At 39.2% G+C, this 10,757-nt stretch overlaps 2 protein-coding genes across 3 annotated transcripts in view; one reads left to right on the top strand and one right to left on the bottom strand.

Moving 5' to 3' along the window:
* Positions 1–440: 440 nt before the first annotated feature.
* On the bottom strand, positions 441–5,749 carry LOC139936559 (uncharacterized). 2 transcript variants are annotated; one of them, XM_071931387.1, is made up of 4 exons: positions 5,616–5,749; positions 4,268–5,128; positions 3,418–3,712; positions 441–3,194 (listed from the first exon to the last, which is right to left on the bottom strand). In XM_071931387.1, the coding sequence occupies exons 2-4, from the start codon at positions 5,095–5,097 to the stop codon at positions 2,238–2,240; spliced, it is 2,082 nt and encodes a 693-aa protein (XP_071787488.1). In that variant the 5' UTR covers positions 5,098–5,128; positions 5,616–5,749; the 3' UTR covers positions 441–2,237. The 2 variants fall into 2 exon arrangements, with proteins under 2 accessions (XP_071787488.1, XP_071787487.1); XM_071931386.1 differs by having other exon boundaries at positions 5,421–5,728.
* A 720-nt stretch (positions 5,750–6,469) lies between these two features.
* The window catches only part of LOC139936390 (uncharacterized), a 68,627-nt gene continuing 64,339 nt past the window's right edge, over positions 6,470–10,757 (top strand). Inside the window, exon 1 of the mRNA XM_071931200.1 lies at positions 6,470–6,626. The gene's annotated coding sequence lies outside the window, so the exon portion shown is untranslated. The remainder of the gene's footprint in view (positions 6,627–10,757) is intronic.

Below are 10,757 nucleotides of genomic sequence, written 5' to 3'. Positions count from 1 at the left end.
ATGGTTGGAAAGATGTTTTAAAAGTAGAATACAATGATCCACACAAACATGCCTCGAAATTGCTTGGTTTTCCATTTACTTTACGAACTAACACGGTCGGCCATTTATGTGAGTCAAAAATTTGACTCCCATAAATGGCCGACCGTGTTAGTCGATGATATAAAAGGAAAACCATGCAATTTTGAGTGATACTTGTGTGGATCATTATATTCTACTTTTAAAATATCTTTCTAATCATATGCATTTCATAACAAACGGTTTCAAACACTTTTCAAAGACCAACTTGTCCGATCCAAGGCAACGTGTTCCTTTAAGTATTGTGCATTCCCTGTGCCCAACAGACATGTAAACAAACCATGTCCTCGGACGAATCTGGAGTGGTGAGGGTTCGTGAACAAACATGAATTACGACTCCAGATGCAGATTTCTTCATGGTCATGATTATATGGTGATTTTATTTCAAATAACATGGTGTAAAACTTCACCTTCATTGATAAGCAACTACATACATTTGGCACATCAAGTAAAAAAATTTATGAGTTGTTCGATCAGTAAATCACACTAATATTTTACATTTGTCACAACAATTATATTCTACTTGCCTGCACTCTTCTGTGCATTTGTTGAAGTAGTACATAGAAAAATGCGTAACACAAATCCATGCGGACTAATAAAGCCTGGTTCATACTTCCTGCATATGCGATACAAATGTTGATGTCACATGGCTATTTTCAGCACATTTCAACTGATGCAAATTATTTGTTGTGACGTAAAAATTTGTATCCCGCTTGCAGGAAGTATGAACAGAGCATACACTACCATTACAGCCCCAGCCTGCCCCACCAACCCCCACTTCTGTTGTGTAGTAAGTGTTTAAAGATGCTATGTCAGATTTTTGGCCCCAAACATTAAAAAATAGATTTTTTTGAGTGAATGGTATTTCAAAGAGTATCACCTGCTCCAAAGAAAAAAAGTTGAACTTTTACTTTTAATGGTCAGGAACCATGACAAAAATTTAAAACGTTTCTTATAAAACACATAAGAATTGGTCACGTGATATATTGTCGAGATCCCGACCCAAACTAATTTTGAGCACTTTATTTCACTGCTAACTTTCTCGACCCCCATCAAAATACCTATTGAATTTTAAATAAAAATTTTTGGGTCAAATCAGCCAAAAATCTGACAAAGCATTGTAAATAATCCCTTGTGTTGCCGCCTTGTACTAACATCAATTACGCGCTAATCCTCCAATCAGATTTGCAGTGTTGAGTGGTGATTTGGACCTGCATTGCACGGCTAATATCACTCACTGCGTCTTGTGTGTTCTATGTCACGCGCTAAGTTTGCTTGAAGATAAATACATTATCGCGCGCTCGTGGAATTACAGAAAAATGTAGCGCGTCTGCATCCCATATCCAAACAGGTCGATGGGCCTCGTTGGATATGAGACGCAGAAGCGCTACATTTTGCCGTATTTCCACGGGTGTGTGATAACTTATATTATTGCGATGTCGGGTTAAGTGGGTCACTAATAAACTGCAATGTGCACCACTAAACAATTCTTGCACGCTGTGTTTAGTATAACAAAATACTATGTGTCTTTCGCAGGTTTTCTCTTTTAAACTTGGCATTAAAACAATTGGCATGCATGTGTTGCATTACATTTTATATGTACAAATGTTGCCTCTATGCTAACAGGGAAAACAATACTGTGACAACAAAAATCTGGTTTTTAAAAACGTCAAGCAAGGAAAGAAATAGTTAAAGCCTTTAGTTTAAGAAAAAGCAACTCTTGTTTATCAATACTGAAAAGGCTATCAAAAAGATCAACTCCAAAAATATAGAAGAAAAATATAGCAATATGACTATGAGATATGAAAAAGTTTGCAGTGAAATCTTTTTAGGAAATATTCCTTATATACCCTGTTTTTCTGTCTTTGCAATACTAATACATGTAGTTTGTCCTTTGCATCGAGTCATGCTCAGCTTACTGTAAGCAAAGAATCAGCGCTTGCGGAAGCAGGGAATTATGCACTTACGTCAAGCGTATTTCATGGGTTAGCAGGAAATATTTGCTTGTGTGTGTGCTTACTCCATGTTACTAGCCTTTTTTCGCATACACAGCTAGCGCAGACACTCTGCGCTTGCCCTGCAAGCGAAGAATGGTGATCGTAGGCGCATGATTCGGCAGTAAGCAGAGGCATGAAATTGGGCCTATTTGAGAAGTTTTTTTTTCATTTGTAGTTAGGTCTTGTCAGAAACAATGCCTCTCTGTTCCTGAACAGTACTTCTTTGCTGCTGTACAGCGGCACTGTATTCACGCAACTCTTAAAAGCAGAAGTCATAGAGTGTAGAGAGTCGTTCTTCAAAAGTTGCTCCGAGCTTGTATTACTGTTGCCTCTATTTATAGGGCTGGAAACACTGTCCCTACGCAGTTGTTCAATCGAGGTGAAAGGTCCAGAATAACCGCCGAAGATATTGGGAGAGTATGCATGGTTGTCGTCATCTTCGTTTGGCTTGGATCCTTTGCACGCCTGGTACTGGGATTCTAAATGTTTAGTCTTGGCGACACCATCGGCGCTGTCATTGAGTCGTCCGCCATGAATTCCAAGGAGGGTCGGGAGAGACTGATCGTGAGCAGCGAGCTTGTGACTAACGAGTCCACGCTGGATTTTCAACTTATGGTGCTTCTCCGTGTTCTTGTAGAACCGGGCGGTCGACCGCGGCCGTTTTAACCCACCGATATGAAGTGTACCCATGGCTTCCAGACCACTGATCCATTGGATGTCTTCACGTATGTTAGAATCCATCGTGTTGAAAACAGACTGCTTGTCCAAGACCGCAAGTTGACGGGCCGTGCTTGCGCGTGATTTGGCAGTGCTGGCTGCGCGTGACAACGACTTCTCACGATTTGAGGGCGCTACTGTATGCTGGCTGCGAATGGATTGGATGTCAGTAGCGACAATGGATGGATCTGTGTTACTTTGCGGACCGTCCACACCGCTAAACTCGGACTGCGGTAACTGTGGAAGCTGGTTGTCGGGTTTTTTTGTGTTCATGATTGGTCTCGAATACACTCTGCGTGTTGCGACATTCAATGCATTTTCTCGTGGGGTCGTTGAGGGAGTGAAGTCGGCCTTCTTGCATACCATTGGCTGGAAGTATACGTTGCCATGGTAACCAGTCCATGCCTGAAACAGAATTTAACCATAAAATGCATCAATACACTCAACAAGAAAAATCAGAAACAACTCTGCTGTATGAAGATGAAAACTTGAAACTGATGTCAATGGTGGACCAGAGGCAATTTACCACCCAAATTGTCAGAAGTTTTAGCTAAAAGGGTGAAACGGAAAAAAAGACCAGCGTGCGCTCTTGTAGGATCTGGAAAAATGTGTGTGATAACTAACTTACCTTGATTGGAGCTATGGGGTGCTGTCGTTTCTGCGCCACATAAAACAAGCGGTTTGGGTTCCGCACCAACGGTGGGTCTTTAGTATTAGCAACCACCGCTGGCAGACTCAGAACAGGAAAAGCAGTCCCGTTTTCCTCAACGATATTGTCTGGAGTGTTTGGACGGTAGAAAGTTGGAACATTCGATGTTCCTGTACGACTGCTGCGACATCGTTTCTTCATGATGGTCAGTGCATGCTCATAAAGGTTTTCTCTGGAAGGTGTGTGGAGACCTCTGCCTTGGATTTGACTAAAGCTAAAATAAGAAACAAAATATGGAATTTTAGAAATTGCTTCATGTGGACTTGTAATGGTTTTAAACTACCAAATTCCTGTTGCAAATGCTGTAGGCCCTACATGTATAATACTTTTTCAGCAAAGAACAACCTCTTCTTTTCAAAAAGTGTCCAGAACAACTTGGGAATTATTGGAACAATGTTTAATTCCTGAGAAACCTTCCTTGCTATACATATCTTTATACTTATGAACTAGTTCTTTTTACCCCATCCCCCCATCCCCACAGTTACATGTATGTGAAACTGGGCGCTATCAGATTTTTCGGCTTAAAAGCTTTTAGTATAACCTAGACTATACCGGTGTCCTAGAGAAATCTGTCACCCTCAGATTCTATCCCCATATGGAAAACTAACATGAGGTCGAGATGGCCCTATCGGAAGAAACTTGTACACAGTTCATCGAATGGAAGAGGGGGGGGGGGGGCACAGAATCTCGGGGGGACCAAATCTCCTGCCACAGCGTCACTCTTTTATCCTATCTTTGATTTTCTATCTTAGATTCATGAAGCAATTACCTTTCTGCATAGTCGGTCATCACAGTGACCGGTGTATTGGTTGTTGCCCCCCGTCCATACTCGTGCAACTCAAACAGCGACTGGTTATCATTTGATGCACTGATTACCCTCGCCAATTCAGCATCAACTTCCTCCTCCATGTTGGCTGGGAAAGAAAAATCCACACTCTTACATCCTCCTTGTTTGTGACCGTTACCGACTCCCCCAGTCCAGTTCCCACCCTGTGTGTGACCATCTCTGCTCTTGGGTTTGCCCATGACCTGAGGGGTGCCTAGGTCAATGATGATCGATGTTGAAGTGACGGCTATTGTTTGTGGTTGCGACGATTTGGTATGAAACATTTTTTTGTTCTCAGTTGGCTTTGAAACAACACTTGAAGGTTTTTCCGTTGTGGTATCGCAAGTTAAGTTTCCTTTGTCTTGTGATTTAATCACTTCTTGTGAGTCTTGTTCTTTTACTCCAGATGGTTTGCTATGAGACATGTTTCCATCACTCTCATCGTTTGTTGGCGTTGAGGGTTCTTCCTTGTTGGTATCGCAAGATACTTTTCCTTCATCTTGCATTTTCATCACTTCCGGTGACTCCTGCTCTTTTACTCCTGAATCGTCCAATTCTTCAAGGAGCTCTTTTGTTTCATCTCTCTTTAGTTCTCCATCCCCCTCCATCTTAGAATCTTTCTCACTGCTGTCTCCCGTTTCATCCTCCTTTAAGGTTGTGGATTTATCCTCCTCAGGTGTGTCATCGTAACTGGCTCTTCCCTCTTCAGCAATTTCCTTTTCTTCTGAATTTGGAGGATCGTCCCCGTCATTACTTGAATTTAAAGACTCCATTTCAACTTGCTCATTTCAACTCCGGGAAGATCTAAATATGAAAGTGGACAAACAAACAAACAATTACATAATTACATTATTAAAACACTGTTGTTTATTAGTACTTAACCCAATAACTTGGGCACTGTACTGAAAATCTTTGGTTCGTACTAGTTGCTGATGTCCAAATAGCCTAAATTAGAACAGGGATATGTTTTCAAAATGTGGTGTCGCCAAACACTCTGCAGCAAAAATAAGAAAACAAATTGAATATTTCTAAGATAAAAAGTTGATAAGGTACAGTTGCATTTGACATGGTCAGAGGTTTCTATTTCTATCTTTACCTGCAGTTCAGAATCATCCGTATAACACATCATCGTGTGGTCCGTGCGATCAAAAACAAACTATTTCCATAAGTTTACTAAATAAATGTCATGACCGTAAATGGGGTATATAAGTTATCCATCCATGACTACACTCCTCGGAAAATAACCCACATTTTTCGGGTTCCACGTCAAGAGGCAAAATAACCAGCTTACCATTCCGCGGAAAAGTTTAATGTCTGGTCATCCTGTTTGTTGACGGATCTTCACACAAAAGAAGAACACAATGGGGCACAAATGTACAAGAAGTTAACCCTATGACCGATTTATGTACAATTGAATACCAAATAATGTGGACCAGCACTTCCTATCGATTGCACACAAACCTGCTCGGACGCCCTCTGTCGTCGCCATGGCTACTAATTGATTGAGTTGTTGGACTAGTCCATTTTATTCGACGGGGGTGGGGGGGGGGGTTGAAGGAAGTGTATACGTACACTCTTGCGGGCCTATTTGATAAACAAAACGGTAAAATAAAATGTGTCGGCCGGAATAAGAATTAAAACCAATTGTTTTCACATTCATTGCGAACATAATACAAACAAAAACCGAAAGTGTGATAATTTTGTATACTGTCTTGTTAAATATTTCCCTGATCAGGAGAAGGAGGAAAATACCACTTATTCAGTAAAGTATATAAATGCATATGTGAAGGTATTGTGGCTGTCAGGCACTGGATCTGTGTTCTCTTGATGGCAGTTACAAGGCGTAAATTGAGACCCATCTCAACCCCCCCCCCCCCACGTCTTTTTTACAGAGCCGCAAAGGAAATGTAATGCGCCCTCTTTTCACACGGTAGTCGCCATTATTTTTATTCCACCGTTAAATGTGAAGCACGCCCTCTACAAACCACTCCGAAACAGGTGTCCTCATTTGCATAAGTAATTTCACTACCGTTGACTTCCGAGTATATCCGCTGGCTCCCAACATCCTAGCCTAGTCTTGCGTGCCTAGACTGCATGTTACCAGGCGTAATGACAGCGTAGCGATGGAGAAGGGAAGCTTTTTAGTTTGCCACCATTACCCGCCTGCTCCCGTGGTTGTGTGGTTTCGTGTGGAACACTTTCACTTTTTAGTTTTCATTCGAGAAGTGGGTTTTTCCTCACTTTTTCTGGAGTACATTTTCAGACAGGACTGGAGAGACTTCTGTGCTGTGGATTTTGTCTGGTAAGCATTGTTTAATAGTGTGTTTATGTCATATTGAGAATGAAATTTTGTAAATTTGTCTTTCACGGACGATAATCAAATCTCGTCTGCTCGTCGTCCGTGCAGTAATAAGTTCGAACTCGAATTCTGACTCTACCATTCATACACGTCAAAACAACATCATGTTATTTCGATTCTATAGCAATAGTACACTGGGACTGTAAACTGTCACTAATATTGTTTATTCCTCCCTTGTTCTGGCTCCATATATATATGTGGCTCTAGTCCATTCCTGCAGAGCTTTCCACATTATTTTTTGTAAGACTTTCTGTGTTTGATTTTGAAGGCCATTTTGTGTGTATTGTATTGTTGTTGGTTAACGAATGGCTTTAAATTTGGTAGTGATTGCGTATGGAGGAAGGAAATGATACAACTAATAATGATGATAAGATACCGATCTAGAGGTGTAAATATTGTTTCCCAATATAATTGTAACACTAACACAGCAGTTGAGTAGTCTTTCATTTCAATCTACCCAAAATAACTTTAAAAAGCTTGGATAACTTTCCGTATGGCGCCACCACTTTTTCACTAATTTTTACAAAAAGGGATATATCAATCAAGTAAATTAGATTCTATATTATTTTATTTTGAATGAAAAAGTGGATGCGCCATACGGAAACTTTCCCAAAAGCTTAAAACAAAATGGTACAATTTACCTCCATCTGTATTGATTGTATTTTGTAACCTTGAGCCCAGATCCTGTTTATGAAACTGCCCCCTTTTAGTATAATTGAAGTATAGTCTAGTGTTGTTTTCTACCATGCCATGCAACTGCCATCTTTCTTGTCAGTTTTGTTTGGGCATTTTGTTGTAAAATTTGACCACCACCACTCCCACAAAGAAAAAGAACATGCACCATTTGTAAAAACACACCCTTCTCCTTGCGATGCCATAATATTGGAATGAAATGCATCTCTTTCCAAAAGCATCAATGACTTTAGAAATCTGCCGAAAGTCTTATAGTCCAGTTTGTTTGTAAGCTATTTTTAATTCAAATAGAATAAAAACAGTTTTGAGTTGAAGTTTTAAATGACACTAATATCCCCATAATATATCCCCATGAGAAATATTTCCGTTTTAAGTCGAAAACTTGTTACTTGAAAATCCTAGAGATCACCAAATTTCCTAGTAGTATTTACTTTTATTGTCACTGTCCAAGTAAGCACATGTGCAACCTTCCTTGCACAATATCCTTCACAGAAAATTTGAAAAATGTTCCTGTTGTTTTTAGCTTAAATGACATTTCCTAGTCAGTTTTCCTAATTGCGGTTTATTTCTTGATAATTGAAATAAAAAGTGGCACCCCCTTAAGGTGACCCTTCGCTGCCGCCTCCCAGACTGAATCGTAAACTCAAATGTCATACCTGGCTACACTAGTGTTTAAGTCCACCAGCCTTCGATAGTGATCTAGTCAGCTGGACCACTTGGAGACAATTTTGACTAGTCCTCAAGTGTTTTAACTAGCATAGTGGTCACTGGCGGACCACTGCCCTTCCTCCATGGTTAATTATAAATCAAGTTCTTCTTATTATATCCAATGCTTACATACTATAGTGAACACACATTCATAGAATACCTGGTGTTTAAAAGTCCTCATCATCACCTTTTACTCTTAAAAATGACCCATGTGTTGAGGCAATTAAAGCACAAATGTAGGTCTTTAATCCTTTTTTCTTGTTCAGTAGAGCATTCATGTCCAACCCATTGTGTACATTGTATAACCATAGAGCATTGACTTGCTGTATGGTATAACTGATGTCACATTCCTCCATGACTCCAACCAAGTACCCAGGCATAAGGCTTGTGCACTGGTACATGCTGCATGTGCTACCATTGCCTCTGGATACTGCAAGCCCTTCATTACATGTGCTGTAGTTTGTTTTGATAAAAAAAAATTGTAAAATGGAGAGTGTTTGTGCGTGCTTGCAAAACCAATGCCAATGCCTCAACTACAGTGTATGTGACAATTTATTAACTGTGAAGCAGTCTGAAGGGAAAATAATCTACCAGTTCAGTAAGTTCAGTTTATTTCATTATTTAAAATGATAAACATGATTGTATTAGTACTTTATGTACAATGTAATGATTAAGTGGTGGGAGTCACCTAAAAGAAAGCTTGTTCAAATGGCGGAGACCATCGGTATTATTGTAACTGGGCAATGCTCTAAGGATTGTGAATATTTGTACACACTCAGAAATTCCTCCTAAAATAACCCTCATGTTTAAATGTTTCAAATGAAGTAAACTTAAAATATACATACGAATTAGTTTTTTTAACCAGGAACGTGTCCATATTCCCAAGGAAAAACTAACCATTTTAATCCTGATTTTGCATAAAGATGGAGTACAGCTTGCACATACATGAATTTAAATGAAAAACTTGAACCTTTCAACCCCCCCCCCCCCCCCCCCCGCCCCACCTTTAAAAAAAGCGGGTGTATATTCTGCAATACTTTAAGAAATTATCATCTGAAAATTCAGCATTTTAAGCACTTTAAAAAGATTATTTTAACACTTGACTGTGTTGGTAGTGGATTAAACAGGGATCATAGCTTTTGGTCCCACTACAGCACTGACTCATTACCATCCTTTGTTTACACTGGTTTTTAAACCTTTGTAAAGGTTGCCTTTCTTCATTGCATTCATAGGATTTGAAACTTTGCATGGTGGAAATACGATATGGAAAGGTTGGCGAGTTGAAACCAACGGTTCTTTTCAGAACCACCCCGACTCATTAGAGATATTCATTACATGGTGTTACCGCAAACCTTTCCATATTTCATTGCATCCGTTGAAGAAGTTGTTCTGATTAATATTTATTAATATTGTCATTAAAGTCCGACTGCACCGCCAGTCATTTGTTTTTAAAGTGGGCTTCTTTATTTGTAGTGGGCTTCCATCAGTAAGACAGAGCACGGGTTTGTAAAAAGGCCACTCCTGTATTGATTCGGATTTTAATTTGCAAATTGAATTTGTGTTTCCTTGTTGACTGCTTCTAACGGCCAGGCTTTTACAAATTGAACAAAATTGAAAGGAATCTCCCGGAATTGCTATGGTTACCAGACACAAAAGGATCAAATTTCATTGTGTATTCACACTCTCTATTGCTGATGCATAACGGCCCCCTGGTTTACCTTGCGGTCAGGTTTGACTACCGCTCCTAAAAAAAATACCTATTTTGTAAATAATTCATTGAATTTGTTGACTGCTTCATTGCACCATAGAGAATTTCATTTAAGACCATTCTTACCCTAGAGAAAGGACACCCATTATGATTGCACAGACCTGGATATAAATTAACACCAGGCTAAACTTGGCTTTACAAATATATAATTCATTCATATTACATATATATACCTCCAAACATCGAACAATGTGAGAAACTGTTGACCCGAGTCTATCAGTATCAGCTCGTTAAATTTTTAAATCTTTTTCGTCAATTTTTAAAAAGAATTTCCTGAAAGCTTTTTTAAAGCGTCTGTCAATAGTTTCTTTCTGCTCATTGTGTTAGTTTTTAATGGCGGAAGTGCAATTTAAATGTTGTTTTCATAAGTCGGAAATCAACTCTTGTTACCTCTTATTTTATTGTGAATGAGAAAAATTAGGACAGTGCACCCCATTATTTGTTTCTTATATTCTTTCATTGAGGCATGGCCAGAACTTTTTTGCTGTTTTGAAAAATTAATATCTTGAATCAAAGAGAAACTGTGAATTTAAGTACAGAAATTCATTCTCTAGTCTTTAAGGGCAATGCCAGCTGCATACAGGGAGGCCTACCCACATAAAAACTGCATGACCAACACCCAATAATGTTCAAGAGAAATTGAGATTTAAAATAAAAGTGGGGGAATTTTAAGGGCCGAAGAAGTGGGCCTGAATGTTGATACTCTCTGGAAGGAGCAAATTAAATATTTGGACTTGAAACTTGACCTTTTCTGATTTACAAACACAATCCAATACAAACTCATTTCATGAAACAAAAGTAAAGCTCATTTACTAAGCTTTGCATTGTTGATGTGATTTGAAACGCATTTATTTGTAATGCAGGCATAATATTCTTCCTACTTTAATCTGATTTTCGATTTGTTT

Source organism: Asterias amurensis, chromosome 4, assembly GCF_032118995.1.
Source record: "Asterias amurensis chromosome 4, ASM3211899v1".
NCBI lineage: Eukaryota > Metazoa > Echinodermata > Asteroidea > Forcipulatida > Asteriidae > Asterias > Asterias amurensis.
This window is presented reverse-complemented; position numbering and strand designations above follow the sequence as displayed.